The sequence below is a fragment of the Aspergillus saccharolyticus genome (genome assembly GCF_003184585.1).
Source record: "Aspergillus saccharolyticus JOP 1030-1 unplaced genomic scaffold BP01scaffold_22, whole genome shotgun sequence".
Lineage (NCBI taxonomy): Eukaryota > Fungi > Ascomycota > Eurotiomycetes > Eurotiales > Aspergillaceae > Aspergillus > Aspergillus saccharolyticus.
Window position 1 is genome coordinate 44197 of NW_020290632.1, and position 17969 is coordinate 62165.

The 17969-nt window shown below is 57.7% G+C and overlaps 8 protein-coding genes and 2 non-coding genes across 10 annotated transcripts; 4 read left to right on the plus strand and 6 right to left on the minus strand.

Moving 5' to 3' along the window:
- Nucleotides 1-376: 376 nt before the first annotated feature.
- On the plus strand, nt 377-458 carry BP01DRAFT_t200. Its single transcript has one exon. It is a non-coding gene; the product is annotated as a tRNA-Ser (tRNA).
- Nucleotides 459-1373: 915 nt separating this feature from the next.
- On the plus strand, nt 1374-3102 carry BP01DRAFT_87742 (UbiD family decarboxylase). The gene has a single exon (XM_025580194.1). The coding sequence runs from the start codon at nt 1452-1454 to the stop codon at nt 2961-2963; it is 1512 nt and encodes a 503-aa protein (XP_025430021.1). The 5' UTR covers nt 1374-1451; the 3' UTR covers nt 2964-3102.
- Nucleotides 3103-3218: 116 nt separating this feature from the next.
- Nucleotides 3219-4696, minus strand: BP01DRAFT_401463 (pectin lyase; the record flags this gene model as incomplete). Its single annotated transcript, XM_025578611.1, has 4 exons — nt 4408-4696; nt 4020-4356; nt 3885-3965; nt 3219-3824 (listed from the first exon to the last, which is right to left on the minus strand). Exons 1-4 carry the CDS (start codon nt 4551-4553, stop codon nt 3219-3221), a joined length of 1170 nt encoding a protein of 389 aa, XP_025430022.1. The 5' UTR covers nt 4554-4696.
- A 559-nt stretch (nt 4697-5255) lies between these two features.
- Nucleotides 5256-5327, plus strand: BP01DRAFT_t201. The gene has a single exon. It is a non-coding gene; the product is annotated as a tRNA-Gln (tRNA).
- A 110-nt stretch (nt 5328-5437) lies between these two features.
- BP01DRAFT_392863 (putative NRPS-like enzyme) lies at nt 5438-8339 on the minus strand (the record flags this gene model as incomplete). The annotated part of the gene is made up of 1 exon (XM_025578181.1): nt 5438-8339. The coding sequence occupies one exon, from the start codon at nt 8337-8339 to the stop codon at nt 5502-5504; it is 2838 nt and encodes a 945-aa protein (XP_025430023.1). The 3' UTR covers nt 5438-5501.
- Nucleotides 8340-8878: 539 nt separating this feature from the next.
- On the plus strand, nt 8879-9968 carry BP01DRAFT_416815 (class I SAM-dependent methyltransferase). Its single transcript, XM_025579221.1, has 2 exons — nt 8879-9087; nt 9168-9968. The coding sequence occupies exons 1-2, from the start codon at nt 8947-8949 to the stop codon at nt 9918-9920; spliced, it is 894 nt and encodes a 297-aa protein (XP_025430024.1). The 5' UTR covers nt 8879-8946; the 3' UTR covers nt 9921-9968.
- Nucleotides 9969-10026: 58 nt separating this feature from the next.
- On the minus strand, nt 10027-11482 carry BP01DRAFT_343296 (uncharacterized protein). The gene is made up of 3 exons (XM_025573507.1): nt 11014-11482; nt 10548-10945; nt 10027-10482 (listed from the first exon to the last, which is right to left on the minus strand). Exons 1-3 carry the CDS (start codon nt 11320-11322, stop codon nt 10056-10058), a joined length of 1134 nt encoding a protein of 377 aa, XP_025430025.1. The 5' UTR covers nt 11323-11482; the 3' UTR covers nt 10027-10055.
- Nucleotides 11483-12073: 591 nt separating this feature from the next.
- BP01DRAFT_357973 (mitochondrial 54S ribosomal protein mL38) lies at nt 12074-13305 on the minus strand (the record flags this gene model as incomplete). The annotated part of the gene is made up of 1 exon (XM_025575320.1): nt 12074-13305. A coding segment is annotated over one exon (573 nt), but the record flags the coding sequence as incomplete, so codon positions are not given.
- BP01DRAFT_357974 (uncharacterized protein) lies at nt 12814-13399 on the minus strand (the record flags this gene model as incomplete). Its single annotated transcript, XM_025575321.1, has 1 exon — nt 12814-13399. A coding segment is annotated over exon 1 (217 nt), but the record flags the coding sequence as incomplete, so codon positions are not given.
- Nucleotides 13400-16357: 2958 nt separating this feature from the next.
- BP01DRAFT_383849 (LIP-domain-containing protein) lies at nt 16358-17644 on the minus strand (the record flags this gene model as incomplete). The annotated part of the gene is made up of 1 exon (XM_025577453.1): nt 16358-17644. The coding sequence occupies one exon, from the start codon at nt 17642-17644 to the stop codon at nt 16358-16360; it is 1287 nt and encodes a 428-aa protein (XP_025430028.1).
- Between the last annotated feature and the right edge of the window lie 325 nt (nt 17645-17969).

Below are 17969 nucleotides of genomic sequence, written 5' to 3' on the forward strand. Positions count from 1 at the left end.
CTCGGCGGAGCATATTGACGTAGAGGTTTCGGCGCACACGACCCTTGAGCTCGAGCTTAGACATCCAAAGCTCGTAGCATAAGTAGGACCGGGATCTTGATATGTGATTCCTCGTGGTCGTCTACAACATAGTCTCCGCAACCGAAAGCCATTTCCCTACCATCTACACCTCGAGCGATCTCGAAGATGAACAATCTCCCCATCACCAGCATCAATACCTCGTGTCTAGAGAAGGAGTACATGGCCTATGTCAAGGCCCAGTATCGGCAGGCAGGACTGACCGTGCCTTTTATCTTTCATGATGCCTACCCTGTAGGCAACTTCGCGTTGGAGTTTGGTACATGGTACCAAAACTCAGTGGAAACCAGGCAGCAAAGACAATATGGCCGAGCGGTCTAAGGCGATAGACTAGAAATCTATTCTCTTCGGAGGCGTCGGTTCAAATCCGACTGTTGTCGTTTTTTGTGATATGCCACATCTACAATCATGTGGGTCTCCCTTGACCTCACTGTATCGAGCGGATTAGGAACGAGCGCTGTCCGAAGAGCATCTTTGAGTGCATGGGGCGGCCACGTTGAGGGGATATCTGGCTGGCTTGCCTGCTGCTGTGTTGGATAACCCTCGGCGTCGTCGTCGTTGTCGACCTTAAATCTCTTTCCTTGGTATGCGGAATCATTAGTTTACTTATGCCTAAATGGAGTTTCTCTATCCAACAATCAACAGGACAGTCAAGCATGTACTTCAATGGGACCTTTTTGATACTCACATGCCACGCATGGACGAAAAGCAACCATGTTCTTTCACACACCTTGGGACCCCTGCTGAACCCCGACTGAGACAAGCCTTGTGCAATTGGTGCCAATCATGTCTATGGCAGAAACCAGTCTGGAAGCCACCCGAGGCTCCGAGAGACCGAAGAAACCGAAGCCGGCCGCCACAGCCGTTGAGGATCCCGAACCATCATGGCATGCCGAATATAGAATAGAAGCTGCACGTTATACCGGTGGCTGACGATCTTTCGGTGCTTGCCTACTGCCTGGACACATACCAGCCTTGCGGTTGATGTACATGAAACTCCGGGGGGACCCTGCACTCACCAATCAGCACAGCAATCAATCACCATTATACCCAGAGACAAACGAGCCGAACTACCCGAGCAGAACAATATCAGAGTCGATTCCATCTATACTTTATCACCGCGAGCTGGGCTGTCTGTCTCTGGCAACACCCCGAACTTCCGAGTGTCCGCATCCCGACGCGTAACTGTTTCAACTATGGGGCGCCGAGTCTACTGGAATCGCATGCTATCGGAACTCAGGAGTGCAGATGTTGGATCCAGCTTCCTTCCTTAACGTATATAAAGAGCCAGCCTCCTTACAAGCCACCGATATCCCATCAATACCACACATCCTCACCACTCTACTACAACCTCACTAACTCACAAAGCAACCATGGCATCCCAATCCTCCGTCGATCACTCCTTTCGCGCCTTCGTCGAGGCCCTGAAGGCGGACGGCGACCTGGTCGAGATCAACACCGAGGTGGACCCCAATCTCGAAGCCGCAGCCATCACTCGTCTCGTCTGCGAAACCGACGACAAGGCGCCCCTGTTCAACAACCTCAAGGGCATGGGCAAGCACGGCCTGTTCCGCATTCTGGGCGCCCCGGGCTCTCTGCGCAAATCCCAGAAAGACCGCTACGGGCGTCTGGCGCGTCATCTGGCCCTGCCCCCGACGGCCAGCATGAAGGAGATCCTCGACAAGATGCTCTCCGCCAGCACGATGCCCCCCATCGAGCCGACCATTGTGGCCACCGGCCCGGTCAAGGAACACTCGCTCGTCGGCGAGGAGATCGACCTGACCAAGCTGCCCGTGCCCATGATCCACCAGTCCGACGGCGGCAAATACCTGCAGACCTACGGCATGCACGTCGTGCAGTCCCCCGACGGAAGGTGGACCAACTGGTCCATCGCGCGCGCCATGGTGCTCGACCGCAACCACCTGGTGGGGCTGGTGATCGAGCCGCAGCACCTCTGGCAGATCCACCAGATGTGGAAGCAGGAGGGCAAGGACGTGCCGTGGGCGCTGGCGTTCGGGGTGCCGCCGGCGGCGATCATGGCCTCCTCGATGCCCATCCCCGACGGGGTCAGCGAGGCCGGATACGTGGGGGCCATGACGGGTCGCTCGCTCGAGCTGGTCAAGTGCGACACCAACGGGCTGTACGTGCCGGCCAACGCCGAGATCGTGCTGGAGGGGACGCTGTCGATCAGCGAGTGCGCCGCGGAGGGCCCCTTCGGCGAGATGCACGGCTACGTCTTCCCGGGCGACACCCACCAGGGGCCGGTCTACACCGTCCACAAGATAACCTACCGCTCCCACCCCATCCTCCCTATGTCCGCCTGCGGCCGCTTGACTGACGAGACCCACACTCTAATCGGCGCGCTGGCGGCGGCGGAGATCCGCAAGGTCTGCCAGCAGGCCGGGCTGCCCGTCACCGAGGCGTTTGCGCCCTTCGAGTCGCAGGTCACCTGGGTGGCGTTGCAGATCGACACCACCCAGCTGCGCGGGATGAAGGTGACCGCCAAGGAGTTTCAGAAGAAGGTGGGCGAGGTGGTGTTCAACCACAAGGCGGGCTACACGATCCACCGGCTGGTGCTGGTCGGCGACGATATTGATGTGTATAATGGCAAGGAGGTGCTGTGGGCCTTTTCCACGCGCTGTCGGCCCCACGCCGATGAGACTTTCTTCGACGAGGTGCGCGGGTTCCCGCTGATTCCGTACATGGGCCACGGCACCGGCTCACCCGTCCAGGGGGGCAAGGTGGTCTCTGATGCCCTCATGCCGTCGGAATATACGACCGGGGCCGACTGGGAGGCGGCCGACTTTGAGAACTCGTACCCGGAGGAGCTCAAGCAGCGGGTGCGCGCGAAGTGGGAGGAGATGGGCTTCCGCAAGCTGGAGTAGACTGACGGGTTGGATGCGGTTTATCTCGGTAGAAGTCAATGGATTGTATGGTGCTGGTTTCTGATACCGTAATTCACCATGACATCCCTCTTCAGCCTGCCGCCGGGAGGGTTCAGGATCACAGTCTACTGTGGGTTTCTCATGCATTCGGAAATGTGGGTAGTCAGACTGGTCAAAAGTAAAGCGCGAGTCTTGTATTAAGTGCGATATTGAATGAGCGGAATAGCTAGCGTACAACCAAGCCCAGCCCCGGGCTTACAACCTGCCCACACCTGCATGAGCAGTCACATTCGCCGGTACAGTCGCCACCCCGGTGTGCCCGATGAGGTCTTGCTTATAGTTCGCGAACTGGGCCAGGACTGCGCTGTCAGTACGATCCGGCCAGGTGCCGGAGCCACTCGCGCGGTTCCATTCGCAGAGATAGCCCAGCTGGGCGAGGCAGTCACTGGCCGAGGCGACGGTGGTGGTGGTATACAGCTGGCCGCCCCTGGTCAGCGAGTTGTCGGTCATCGGGGTGGTGACGGCATCGAAGTAGTTGCCCTCGAGCAGCAGCCAGATGTTGGTGTCGACGTCGAAGGCGTGGCCGCCGACGTTCTGGAAGTAGTTGTTGACCCCGTGGAAGTAGATCTTGGAGGCGTCGTAGTCGGTCCCCATGTGCGGCGCGCGGCCGGAGACGTCGTGCAGCCAGTTTCCGGCAAAAGTGTACCAGTCCGCCGCCCCCAGCAGGAGCAGCGTCCAGTAGTGCTTGCCATTGCAGCTGGCCGACCACGAGGTCACCCCGTCGAACTCGTTGTTGGAGATGGTGACATGGCCAGCCGCATTCCAGCCGCTGACGATCATCTGGCGGCCGATGAGGGAGAACTGGGGGTTTAGTTAGTAAGTATTGCAATGCTTGCAAGGCGAGAAGAGGGCAAAACTGACCTTTTTATGATCAATCCAGACCTTGTCCGCCCCGTCCAGTGTGATGGCATCACCGCCCCAGACGTACTGAGGGTTGAGGTCCTGGGCCGGGGTTAGTTATCAGCCGGGCTGGTGACAGCATGAGGATGCACAAACCGTGATGTGAATGTTCTGAATGATCACATTGGAGTTCCCTCCGCGCACCCGCAGACCCTTGCCCTTCAAGACGCCTTTGCTGCCCACCCCCACGATGCTCTTGTTGCTGCCCACATTAAGGGGCGACTTGGCGGCATTGTCGTAGGTGCAGCTGATCCAGGTGCCTTGGTCGCAGGTGTCCTGGATCCAGGCTTGTCCCTTAGAGGTACCCCCGGAACAGGTGGTTGTGCTGGTGCTGCAGCACTTGCCGGTGGTGGTGCCCTCAGCGCCGGTGAAATCCCATTCGCGGTCGATCATGATGGTGCGCGCGACATTGTCGGTGATCCATTCCTTGAGTCTGTTCACTGCCATCAGTCTTGAGTCACAGATCCTACGTGAATACACTCACTGCGCGAGACTGGATGGCGTCGCAGCGGCGGCGCTGCCTCCTCCGGTGGTTCCAGATGCAAAGCCAAAGGCAGTCCCCGTGACTCCGGCGGCGTCGACCTGGCCCAGCAGCAGAGCAGTCAGGACTGCAGCGATAGATGCACGCATTGTGTTGTATTTGGGAGTGATGGGAGGTTTCTGGTGGTGTTTATCGGGAGACGCTGAGCCGCAGGCTCTGATTTATACTCGCGACTCAACAACACCCTTATTCCTATATCCCCCCCTCCCCCTTCCACCTCTCCATATTGTATTGGGCGGCCAAGGGACCCATCATCGTTGCCAAGAACTTGGCATGTCGCAGCTTGACACCGACAGAGCGGCAGATTATGGACAGGAACTTATTACGAGGACTCTTCTGGGTGCCAAGATGACAAGAAGGGTTCTCCGGACAGGAATCAATCCCGATGCGCTGGGAATCCCGCGCGGTCCGCAAGGGTTGACTTGTATATTCCCTACGCTTGGTGTTCCAGATGGTTTGAGACCCCTGGCGGCCTGGTTGGCACCGATTTACTGTGGAAGCCAAGGCGTAGGGCTCGAGCTTAAGACATGTTCGCCCCTGTTCTCTTCTCCATCTCATCGCCAGGGCATAGCCAGAGGCATCGCCTAGGGGATGCATAAAGACGGCATAAAGTAGTGTGCATGTGTGTGCGGTGGGCTTGACCGTTTCAAACACTCCTGTGAGCCGATGGCCTGCAGGTGCAGAAGTTTTTGTCAATGACTAGGAAGAAAGAGGAAGATGCAGATTTCTCAGTGTCCCAGTATACACAAATGTACATGTAACATTACATTGCGCCAAGTATCACAGCAACAGGTTGTGTAGTGTAATGGTTAGCACCCAGGATTCTGATTCCTGTAATCCCGGTTCGATCCCGGGCACGACCTTTTTTTTCTTTCTTCTAATCGAATATGCATGTATGTATCCCGACATCAACAAGTACATTTTACCTCCAGATCATGAACAAGCGCAATTCAACATAGATGAGACCTAGCTGGGAAACAAAAGTCTGGAACTCCCAATCAAGTTGCCATATCCTCAACCCATGACCACGACAACCGCTACAACCCTCTCTCGCGCAAGACCCGACTCAACCGCTGCTCAAACCCCTCCACATACTGCGGATTCAGCATGTCTGCATGGTCTCCCTCACACTCAATCCAGCCAATCTCCTCCCTGGAGAAATCCTGCCATTTGCTCAAATACTCCTCCACCCACCGCCCCCGATCCGCACACACCGACTGCAGCGGGATGCAGTGGAAGACGTCCATCTTCCGCACCGTCCCCGACGGTTCGTACTGGCGGCCCATCTCGCCAAAGTTGTCGGTGACGTAGACGATGGCCGTCAGCTGCTCGGCCGTGAGGTGGAGACGGGCGCGTTCCGCGGGGCGGGCAACGGCCAGCAAGCGCGCGATGACCTGGTCGCGCGACAGGTGGGCCATTTCGGCCTCGTACGCAGGAATCGCCTCCTGGGGGATCAAGCCCAGAAAGTAGGTGACGCGAATGGCGGCGCGCGTCCAGTCGAGATGCTGGACCAGCGGGATAATGTGCGGGGGGGAGTCGAGGGCGGCGCAGAAGGCGACGTGATCCCCGTTGGCTTCGAGGCGTTTGGCCAGCTCAAAGGCCACGGTGGTGCCCAGCGAGTAGCCCGTCAGCGCGTAGGGGCCGTGCGGCTGCGTGCGCTTGACGTGCGTGTAGTAGGTGTCGGCCATCGCCTCGATACTCGCGAACAGCTGGCCGTGGTCGCCCAGGCCGCGCGCCGTGAGCCCGTACAGCGGCCGGTCGGTCAGGGTGCGCGCCAGCGGCAGGAAGGCGAGCACGTTGCCCGAGGCCGGATGCACCAGCCAGAGCGGCGGTCGATCGCCGCGGGGCTGCAGGGGCACGACCGGGTTGTATTGCGTGGAGGTGGCGTGGTCGATGGTGTCGGCGATGTTGCGCACGACGGGGCTGTTGAGGAAAGTGATCAGCGAGACCCCCGCGGCGAACCCTAACCGCTCGCGGAGAAGCTGCTCGAACCGGAAGAGCGTCACCGAGGTGACCCCCAGCGCGAAGATGGTTTGGTCGACGGAGATCACCTCGCGAGGGACTTCCAGCATCTCTTCCAGCACGGTGACAATGGCTTCCTCGGTCGGGGTGGCGGGGGCGATGCGCCTCGCGGGGCCGGCCGAGTGGATGGGCCCCTGCGAGCGGATCATGTTGGCGTCGAAGACCCCGGCCAGGAACTCGGTCTGCAGCTTCGTGCGCGAGAGTTTGCCCAACGAGGATTTCTGCAGACGCGTCGCGGGGACGGGGATCACCCAGTTGGGCCGCACATGGGGGATCGTGCTGGCGATGCTGGCGACCCTCTCCGCGGTGGCATCCCGCGACACAGGGTCGGCGACGGGGTGGGCCGGGCTGTAGATCACGCAGTAGCCCTCGGTGTCGCTGCCGGAGGGGCGATGGGCGAAGACGGCGAAGTGGGAGGGCACCAGACCCGGGATGTGCGCCAACTCGAGCACCGTCTCGATCTCCTGGGGCGAGTAGTTCACCCCATTGATGACCAGAATCTCCTTGTCGCGTCCGGCCAGATGGAGTCGGCCCTCCGCATCCCAGTAACCCCGGTCACCGGTGCGAAACCAACCATCCGACGTGAAGGAGCGCTGCGTGGCTGCAGGATGGCGATAATACTGGCGGAAGACCACCGGTCCAGACAGTTGGACCTCCCCGATCTCCAGAGAGGACGCGGGGACCCCGGTCGCGGTCTGGATCCGGACCCTGGCGTTGTCGACGGGCGTGCCGACGGAGGCAAACTCGTGGCCCTCCTTTGCTTCAGACAAGGCGTCGAACCTGCCATAGGTGAGCGCGGCACAGGCCTCGGTCAGGCCGTAGGCGATGCAGAGGACGGGGTCGACCACCCCGAGCCGCTGCAACTGGCGAGTGAGCGTTGCAGCCAGCTCAACCCCATTCGCCTCGCCGCCAGTGACAATGGCCTGCAGCGACGACAGATCGATGGCCGGGGGTGGGTCACGACCTTCCTCCCCGGCGATCCGCTGCCGCAGCAGCGCCAGGAAGAAATTGGGCGCAAAGGTGTGAGACACGCGATGGCGCTCGATGAGCCGGAGCAACACCCAGGGATCGGTGAGGACGTCTCGCGCCTGCACCTGCACCTGCTCCGTTGCGGTGAAGATGGCGTTCAAGTGGATTTCCAGCAGGTTGGCCACATGGTCCAGCCCGATCCAGTTCAACAGGACCGAGCGATGGGTGTACGCCTCGGCCCGGCTCTTGCTGCGCAGAGCAGCCACCATCTGCGGCACCGTCAGAGAGACGGCTTTTGCAGGGCCGGTACTGCCGGAGGTTAGCATCAGCACCGCCGGCGCATCGCCCTGACGCGGTTGCGGTGGCGCTCGCTCCGCCGTAGCGTCACGCCTGGGATCGGCGTGACCCAACTGCTCGATGGTCAGGGTGCGCGGCTGCGTGAGCTCGGGGAATTGAGCGAGCAGACCTGCGGAGGTCAGGACGACGGGGGCTTCGAGCAGTTCCTGCAGGTCTTGCAGATGCTGAGCCCGTTGCGGGGCGTTCTGCGACAACGGCGTCGACATGGCCGGGAGCAGCCCGGCATAGACCACCGCCCAGAACCAGCGGATGTTGTCCGCATGGTTGTCCAAGTGGATGAGCACCACGGGCTGGTCGTGGATGTGATTGAGCAGTACGCACGCATCCTCGTGGGCGCGCCGAGCAAGATCGGCGTAGCTCAATCGTGCTGGACTCCCCGCCACCTGACCAGGCGCATAGATGCAGATTCCTGTCGGGCTTTGGGCGGCAGCTGTGAGGATAGCCGGTAGACTCGTGGGTTCATCCTCAATTGAGGACGTGGACAGGCCATGTCCATTGGCCCGGGTGGTTGGCACCGTTGGATGCATTAGGAATGATCTCTGTGGGGAATTGCAGGGATATTTTGGGATCCCTGGATCTCTGCCAGGGGGGTTGCGGGGAGGACAGGCAACAAGAAGAAAGAAATGGAGAATTCAGAAGGGTATAGCTGGCCTCAACATCGCGGTGGGACTGGAAAATTTTCACTGGGGGCCACGATAGTGGTGAAGAAAAACTCGTGCAGAGTGCAGAGAAGCAGCGTACCTGCAATCAGTGGCTGCAAGAGTCAGGAGCTACTCCGTACCGGTGATAAGGCGAGGCTGTCATGGGCCTATCAGCATAGATCGGAGCAGAGTTGGCCATGGCTTAATGGCGTGAAGAATGGAAGGATTTAGTGCTCGGCCAGGATTGCGCAGTGCTTCAGCTAAGCCCTAATCCGGAAAATGAGAGGCATAACACATCTGCACTAAGAGGACACTACGACACACTCAGCCACGTTGCAATCGACTAAGATCCTCCCCCTCTCTGTCCCGAGTGGAGATTTGGTCCCTCGTCGCCCTCTTTTATCTCCTCTTCTGGCATCTCGATCGGCATCCTTCCGTTCGTCTCTCTTCGCTGCCGCAGGACTCTCTATCTCTCTGCAATTCAGCCCCCACGATGTCCACCGACGGTCAATCGCGCCCCAAGCCCTCCTGGTTCCAGGAGCACGTGGAGAGCATCAACCCCGATGCGCAGCGCGTGCTAGAGAGCTACAGCGGAATGAAGCCCGAAGAAGTCATTCCGCATGTCGTATCAGTGGTGAGTTGCCTCCCCCCCTCTGCTGCCATCACCACCAACTCCCCACGCCTAACCTCCAACCCGCCTCCCACCTCCCCCAGCGCAATGAAGCCTTCGAGGTCTATCAGTACGCCTGCATCGGCCAGATGCGCTTCCTCTCTTTCAACCTGCAGCACCTCCCCTTCTACCCCCAGGTACTGGAGCACCTGCGCCACGACCCGACCGCGGGCTTCCTCGACGCGGGATGCTGCTTTGCACAGGAACTGCGCTACCTAGCCGATCAAGGCATCCCCAGCACCCAGTTGTACGGCTGCGACCTCGAGCAGATTTTCATCTCGCTCGGGTACCAACTCTTTCGGGACGAGGATCGCTTCCAGGCGACCTTTGCCGCGGGCGACCTGGCGACGGAGAACGACCAGGAGTTCGAAGCCGGGGAGATTGCCCAGAAGCTGCGGGGCCGGATTTCTGTCGTCTTCGCCAGCTCGCTCTTCCATATGTGGAACTACCAGACGCAGCTGCGGGTCGCCACGCGGCTGGTGCGGCTCTGTCGTGATGACCAGCAGCAGCAGCAGCAGCAGGGCAAGGGGACGATCATCGCGGGCCGGCAGATGGGAAGCATCCTGGCCGGCGAGCACGCGATGACCGGAATGGTCAAGGACCCGACGGCGACGCATTACCGGCACAACGTCGAATCCATCAAGGGGTTCTGGTACGATGTGGGGGTGGCCACGAACACGCGCTGGAGGGTCGAGGCCGGGCTGTACATGGCCGAGGAGATCGAGCAGAACCGTCATGCCCCCTTCGCCGACGAGAATCTGCGCATGTTGTGGTGGTGTGCCACCAGGGTGGACTAGTCATGCAGTTGTTTTCAATTATGCGATAAGTTAATGCTAAGATGCCGTCGAGTGTCATGAAAATCCCTTTCCCTGCTGAAAAAAAAAAAAAAAAAAAAAAAAAAAAGCGTATGTATAATAAATAAAGTCTCATTCTTATCTCACATCCACATCCACCTTGACCATAATCTGATGCGCATCGGCGGAATCACTCTCCCACCGCCCCTCCTCCTTGGTCTCGACGCTCGTCGTCGCGGTGCTGTAATGCAGCTGCTCGGTGCTCATCGACCGACCCAGGGCCGCGTTGTCGTGGGCCGCGATGGTCGAGAGATGCGTTTTGGTGGCACTGCGGCCGGTCTGCGAGGATTTGCCGTACATCTCGTACCCATCGGTCTGGCGGGGACGCTTGGCGCGCGCCATGCGGAGACACGAGGCGATGGGGACGGCGCAGGTGCAGACGATGGCGAGATTCAGCTCCACTACGCAGAGCACCTCGAAGGGGGCGGTGTTGTAGGTGGCGTCTGACTGCACGTCGGTGCCGATCTCGAGGACGAGGACCCGCGCGATGGCGCTGGCGGAGGCACTGATTTCGAGGGTGTTAGACAGCTAGCATTCAAGGCAAGGTGGATGGGTTCAGGGGAGACTCACGCTGCACCAACCGAGAAAACCGCAGCCAGTCCCAGCTTGCGGGCCATCCGCATCTGCAGCGTGGACACCGTGATGACCGGGAGCAGAAGAATGGTCACATCGGACAGGATATTCAGGATGAGCGGCACGCCGATGATGTTCGTGCTGTGCGGGCAGGCGCCGTGCGTGATGGTCGAGGAGGGGTCGACACGCTCCCAATAGTAGTTCGCAGGCAGGCACTGGAAGATATAGAAGGTGGTTGATCCGACCACCCATAGTGAGACGTAGATGAGGTTGGACCACCATGCGATGCGGATCCAGCGCTGGTAGATGACGAACAAGCGCCGGTAGTAGAAGAGTAGGGCTAATTTGGTGGCGAAGAGCGAGGGACCGTTGAAGACGGCGGTGATCCAGAAACTCTGTGACCCAGACCGACAGAGATCGCGTTAGGAATGGTAGAGAACGACGGGAATGATGGGTCACTCACTAGAAGGATATTCCGTAAGTGTCCCATGGTCCGATCCTCCATCTCGACTCGCCAGGTATGTAATCCGAACCCATTATACCAGGCCACCAGCAGGGCGGCGGAGACGATGTTGGCAAACACCAAGGCCACCACGAGACAGTAGTCCTCCAGCAGAATCCGCTTGTGGATGCGCCACTGCGCCCAGAACCGCATCGGGACAGAAATGTTGCCCAGAATTAGCATCGTGATGACGACCCCCAGGATGGCCGGCTGGCGAGACTGGGACCAAGCAGCCTCTTGCGCGGCTGTCAGAGACGAAGAAGCGGCCATGGCTCCGGTTGCACAATCACAACTCTTCAGACTGCCTGACCAACCGGAAAATGGGAGGTCCTTGGATTTTAACGAGTCGGGGGAAGGGGGGGGGGGACCAGATCTGGCCCCCTCCCCCCTCCGGAGGGCTGCAGGAGTAATCAGGAATCATGCGTCTTAGGTAGACATGATGATTGCTAGACGGGGGATTAATCTGCAGGACTACGGAGTAGCTACAGGAGTTATGATACGAGAGTGAGCACTGCCGAGCGACAGGGATCGAGGGATGGCGCAACTACCCAGTAACTCCTCAGTAACTCCTCAGTAACTACTCAGTCACTATACTACAGGACGGAGCACTGTATCCGCACGGCCCGGCCCCTTGTTCGAGGCTGTCCCCAACTCTGGCTCGTGGGTTGCCCAGAGGGGATCAATTGGGGGCCAAAGCGCTCCATTGGCCATGGCTGCGGTGCTCCACAAGGCATTCCTGCCCTTGAGAAGGCAAATTGGAATTCCAAATCAATTCGGGGAATGTGCCAGTACAGGAATTCCTCGGGAAAAGAGAAAAGGCGGCCATGGGATGTCGTACGGTCGTGCCGTGAGGAGATGTTTGAGTTTGACAGGATGGCGTGAAAATGACTCCGTAGGCAATTTGCCAAAGGTCGACTGCATTCCGGGGACCCTTGAGCACAGGATTAAGACATTTCGTGTTGGGACAAGCCTTGGTGGCTTTTGTGGCAGGGTTAAGAGGACTGGTGCATAGGACTGACTATTGTAAGAGGACGAACCAGGGCTAAGTTAGTTTGCATTAGCCCCAACACCAGACAAACCCCGTCCGTCGCTCAGGGCGACTGGCCTCTCCACTCACACCTCCTTTAACTTAGTTAGTCTTCTCAGTTATAACACTTGATTTGCTCGAGTCAAATGACCGACGTTGCAATTCCTCCCTGTCTCTAATCTCCTTAAGAATAATGGTACAATCGGACTGTCTTCCCCCCCCCACTCTCTACGCATACTGACTCCTATACGGCGGCCACCAGCGCACCCACCACCGCCAACACGCTCATCAGATAAGAACCACTCTGACCCACTGTCGCAGCCGCCCCCTCGTGGGTGCTTGTAGCGGCGCTTCCCGTGGCCGTGCTGGTCGCTGTGCTGGCATTGCTGGAGCCAGAGCTGGTCGCCGTCGCGTTGCTCTCAGCCGCCTCCTTGAAGTAGTTGGCCGCAACCGGCTCTCCTAGAGCGGTCTTCTTCACGAATTCGACCAAGGGGAAGTTGATCCGGTTGTACGGCGTCTTCGAGGTGGTGGCCAGGTAGGGTGCATACTGCTTGGGGATGGTGAAATTGGCGGGTTGCTTGAACAGGAAGAAGGTGTAGTTGTGCGCCGCCCCCGCGGTGGGCTCGGGGTAAAAGTAGGAGCAGACCGCATCCTCCGCAGAGGTGTTGCCGCTGGTCGTCAGGTTGACCACCATCGTGTGCATCCCCACGTACAATGGGTTGGTCGTGTTGATGTCCGGGTCGACCATCATGAAGAGGTAGGGCCCGCTGCCGCTGAGAGAGGTCTCATTCAAATGCACGGTGGGTGCATTGTGGGTGACTAGATGGTTTCGTCAATTCATGGTCCATGATGCAAGCCGAAGGACTGCTTTACCAGATGAGTTCAAATGCACGCCCGGGGTCACCTCGATGCTGCTCGAGCCAACAGCATAGGAGACATTCAGGATCTCCGACGGGTCTCCAATGGTGGCAAGCTCGTCAGGCACTGTCTGCACCGACGCTGCAATCGCCCCGGTCGCGATGGCCAGCACTGAGAGAAAGGACGCGGAATGCATGTTAAGGTCGAAGGGGTCAAATATGTCAAGATCTCCCCACAAGTGAACTGTCAATTCCGGGTGACTGTGGATTAAATACTCCGTCCCAACTCAATCCACGATCTGGGAGTGTAGCTTTGTCGCTCGGTTCGCCGCCCGGATCTCCAACGGCTGGCTTACATTTGGACTGGGAAATTTTCGCATGCCACTGGTTTCATGGCGATTTGCTCCACTCGACTCCGTAGTTGATGTCAGGAACGGGGCGACGCTACGTGAGATTGTCCCGGCGCCTTTGCCTGCATCAGGTCGAGTGGCCGGCCTGTTGACCAGGATCTGTCCCTCCAACATCCCCCTTCCAGTGGGATGCTTTCTTAGCCTCATACAGCAGTTCCCTTAGCTCTAGAATAAAATTGCCTTCCCGTAGTTCACTTATCTTTGGTCGATATGTACTGTACTGCGTAGGGGGGCCTCTGTTGAGGGATTGAGCCATCCAGCCGAACCACGTCAATATCACGATGCTTAACCAGACTCTCACGTATTATTGTCAACAGTGGGGACAATAGACGCCTGATGGCTATATAGTAGGCTAGTCATTTGTCTGCCACGCACCGAACAATCCTTTCAGGGATCGGAGTCGCATCCCGCGCAATCCATGTCAGCACTTGCGACAATAGTGCCGTTTAGCTCGTTACCGGAATAACCGAACGGCGCAGGAGTGATTCGAGAGAAGAAATCTCTTGGCTGGCAAGTTTGGAGCATGAACGGTCTAGAACGAGATCGTTTGATTTCTTCCTCCGACGGTAATCTCCATGGAGAGAGCGGAGAGGAAGATGCTATCTGCCTCAGTCGATGGCATACTGTACAGTCACATGCACCTGTTCGCTTTGGCCCAATCTATTGCGTGACCTTTGCTGTGCTTGACACTCGTATGGGTCTCATGAGGGGGTTAAACAAGATCACAGTCGAGATGGGTTGTCAAACAAGAGCGACGCCAATCTGCAGTTGGTGGTTAGGGCTTCGGCCCTGGCCACAGCTGCACCGGAAGTCTTCACTATGCGAGTCTCCCCTCAATCGACCTCGCAAAGATTAACCATTGGCGGATACGGAGGCGTTCTGTCAGAACTCAATCTTCTCGTAGACTGGCATAGACGGACACGTCTGCAGGAAGTATACTGAAAGATCTCTCGTACAGGTCGCGCTCGGAACTCCGCGTTTTTGACATTCCACCCAACAAATCCAATCCCATTGAAAACTGCCCTGCAAGTGTCTGCACATGCAGTGTTCAATACAGTGTGTTCTTGTGCCTGAGGCAAGCTCTATGCATGCACGTTCACGAGACTACCTCATTGTACCTGCCACCCAGATCGATCCGAGCAACAACGGGTTGCGGGCAGCTCCACGGTCGGAATTCTTGAAACCAAGACACTCGAGCATCCTGATTGCCTGTCCAACTGTCAAGGAGAAGCTGAGCCCGTGGAGAGCTTGAAGACCCAAGTTGTCGTAGGTATGTGGCCGTGAAGGTGACGCGATGGGCCAGGTCGGATGCGGGTGCGTTGTGGCATCCCCCGAATACCATTTGGACCCTGGTAGCTTACAAGCTGGATGTGGTCCATGTTGTGATGTGTAGAGGTGAGAGCTCAAGTATCAAGTAGGTATTTTGAGGATAAACATGCCTGCTCTACGTGAAAGCTTGTTCCCCAATATGATATCCTGATGTCTTTGTCTTTCCCTCGCATGAGTAAGGGGTCATCAAGACCCTGAGCATGTCTACGAAGTCGCCTTGGTGGAACGAAAGGTTCGAGAAATAAGCCCAATACAGTTCATGTTCAGTAATCTCCAGGAGTAAGCTGTCGCGCATGGGCCCGGTCAGATTGCCTATGCTTCCTGCTGTCGCCATCAAGTACAACCTCACCAGTCGAACATCTTCTGGGGATTCTCGACCATCATCCGACAGCCAGAACCTCAGGCTCTGCCACCAAGCCAGAGTTTGGTGTGCGGATGCGTGAAGGCCATGATCCAGTTCGACTGATGTGTCTGGAGGACGTGCGCTACAACTGGTGATTCGTCACGAGGGCATCACGTCGCTGTGGCGACGGACCACGCCTCGCCTGGCTCGACCGAGTGTAAGTGATATCTTCGTACTCTGTTTCTGTTGTCTAGATGTTGGAGAGACACCAGATTCCCGAGGCTGTGAGTTTACTGTCTATGAAAAGGTGATTAAGGCAGACAGTCCAATGGAAGAGCATGGAGGAGCCGACAGCAGGAAACCCTTTAGTCTAAGCTAGCTTGTCAGATGCGATGGAATAATGCAGTGTCGACTATTCTGCCACTATGATGTATATTCACAACAGTCGATCAAAACCCCCTCTGGACAAATTCCACTTTGCCCGTTGTCGAAAGTAATTATTGGGTTGTCAGAGCGGACAGTATCCGTCTGGGAGCACTCCGGGGTCGGTCTTACATTACACTGCCTATCTAGCATGCCAGGTTGGCCATGTGTACCATCTCTGCATCATGGGACTTCGTTTTCACGACTTGTATCCCAGTGCGGGGTGCATCCCACGGAGTCTAACTACCTGACCCTCCCTGATCACGCAGCTTATGTACGATTTGCCCTAAAAGCCCAAGAACCGCCTAAGGTTCAGTCACCGTCAGATAAAACGATCGAGGAGAAGATGGTCCAAGATATAGTCCTCTCTGTTGACCCAATTATGATAACATGAACCATAGCTTAGATATTCTTGCTCGAAGTTCGTCCTATGCGCAGATTTGAGCAAGTTGTAGATCGCATGGCCAAAGAGGGTACGCTGAAGACGTCAAGGCTCTCCTTTCTCTTGTGGGGAGAACCGACGCGTAATGACGTTTACGAGCGAGGTATTCCGTTGTTAGTCAAGCTAATACTACCTCTCACGAGTTACTTTTATATTGCAGGGTGTATCAGTTTGAAAAAAATAAGTAGGTGAATGGGCGTTTTGCGGTCGAATACACCTGCATCCATTCCTCGTATTCAATGGTTCCTCAACCGCAGCTCAATGGCATCATCCACCTCATTTGATAGGCTACCTACAAGTGTGCAGACAACAGTATGGATTATGATGTCAGGTACGATGTACTGATAATATTCATATTCATTAGTATAGCGCATCATTAAGATTCCCTTCGTGATTACCATCCACCGCATTAGCATATACAACATAATTCTTCCCCTTCGTTCGTACTATACACCCTCCTCCCGTCCCGCCCCTTTACAAGGCAGAGTCCGTCACATTCACCGTGACATTGCGGAAGGTACAACCCTCCGTCTGGTACAAACTAGCATAGCGACCCTGTAGCACCGCGGCCACAAAAGTCAAAGCACTGGCATGGCCGTTGACCGACTCCGCCGAGTGGCCGCCGACGGTGTTGCGCTCGTACAGAATGTTGGCGCCGACCCCGCAGTAGCGGGCCAGCAGCACATCGGTGTCGTGGATGGGGCTGACCTCATCGTGGATGGCCTTGTAGGCGTAGATGGGCAGCTGGGGAATGCCGTGGTAGCCCATGTAGCCGTCGCGGTTGAGGACGTACTGGACGCGGGGGTCGCGGAAGGTGTCGCTGCCATTCACGAAATAGTTGTAGATGTTCTGACCGGCGTAGACGACCTCCGCCTCGGCGAGGGTCAGCCCTTTGGCCGCCAGGAAGACGGTGCGGTTGTAGGGGCCGGTGGGGTTCAGCTGCGAGACCAGGAAGTCGTAGGTGACCGGGTACTGGCTGGCGATACCGAGGATGGCCTCGGGGACGAGGCCCGCGGAGAGGGTGCCGGTCACGGTGTTCAGGACGTTGGTGATGTTCGGGGTCAAGCCGCCCAAGGCCGCGCCGGCGAGGGTGAGTTCCGGGGCGTACTGATCTTGCAGCTCGGTCGCCCACTCCGAGGCCAAGGCCCCGCCGGAGTAGCCCCAGAGCGCGGTGCGCGTGGTGGCGGGCGTAAGACCGTTGAAGACGGTGACGCGCGGGTTGCTGGAGGAGTACAAGATGCTGCGGATCGAGTCGAGGGTGGCGTGGCCGGACTGCACTCCAGCAGTGAACGAGGCCAGGGGGCCCTCGTAGTCGGGCACGTTGACGAACCAGCCTTGGCTGAGGGCCAGGATGACGTCCGTGGGCGGCGAGCTGTACATGGCGTAGCTGGGGCTGCCGTTGAGGTCATGGGTGTCGTAGGCGATTTGGTAGGACAGCAGCGAGGTGAGGTTGTCGCTACCAGTGCTAGGGCTGTGGGGGACAAAGACGGTCGTCACGGCCCATGAGGGGTGATACTGGCTGTCCGTCGTGCGATAGACAATGTTGTATGCGGCGGAGGCGTTGACCAGCGCCGTCAGATTGCCGGGAGCTGTGCGCAGGCGCAAAATAGTGCCAGGTAGCGTGGTCTCAAAGCCATTGGGAGCACTGTAGAAGGGATCCTCGGTGGGTGGGAGAACTACAGACGAGCTGGTGGTAGGCAACCCGGAGACGAGAGAGAGGAGACTCCCAAGGAGAGGGAGAAGGCGGACTGGAGAGAGCATGGCGAGAGAAGGAGAAGGGAGGGGGGGATTAGAGGAGGAGGAGAGGTGGAAAGGTGCGAAGATCGAGTCAAATCCTGGGAATTCGGGGGAAAGCTATCTTTATGTACCGCTTACTGCAGGCTGACCGACAATCCCCCGCCAGGTACGAGGGATCAGAGCAACCAAAGCAGAGTGACATCAAAACCTCGTGTCGGGCAGCCACACAGAGAACACAGCGGACTACAGAGTGGAGACAACTCGCTCGGAAAGCCCGGCAAGAATTCCCTCGGTCAATCAGCCATTAAGCCATTCAGCCTCTTCTTGATGTGTTCAGCTGTACTCCGTA

Coding starts and splice junctions, on each gene's coding strand:
- BP01DRAFT_416815 (XM_025579221.1), top strand. CDS start 8,947: ATGTCCACCGACGGTCAATCGCGCCCCAAGCCCTCCTGGTTCCAGGAG. Junction 9,088..9,167: donor TTCCGCATGTCGTATCAGTG/GTGAGTTGCCTC, acceptor CACCTCCCCCAG/CGCAATGAAGCCTTCGAGGT.
- BP01DRAFT_87742 (XM_025580194.1), top strand. CDS start 1,452: ATGGCATCCCAATCCTCCGTCGATCACTCCTTTCGCGCCTTCGTCGAG.
- BP01DRAFT_343296 (XM_025573507.1), bottom strand. CDS start 11,322: ATGGCCGCTTCTTCGTCTCTGACAGCCGCGCAAGAGGCTGCTTGGTCC. Junction 10,946..11,013: donor ACTTACGGAATATCCTTCTA/GTGAGTGACCCA, acceptor TCTGGGTCACAG/AGTTTCTGGATCACCGCCGT. Junction 10,483..10,547: donor GTTTTCTCGGTTGGTGCAGC/GTGAGTCTCCCC, acceptor CCTCGAAATCAG/TGCCTCCGCCAGCGCCATCG.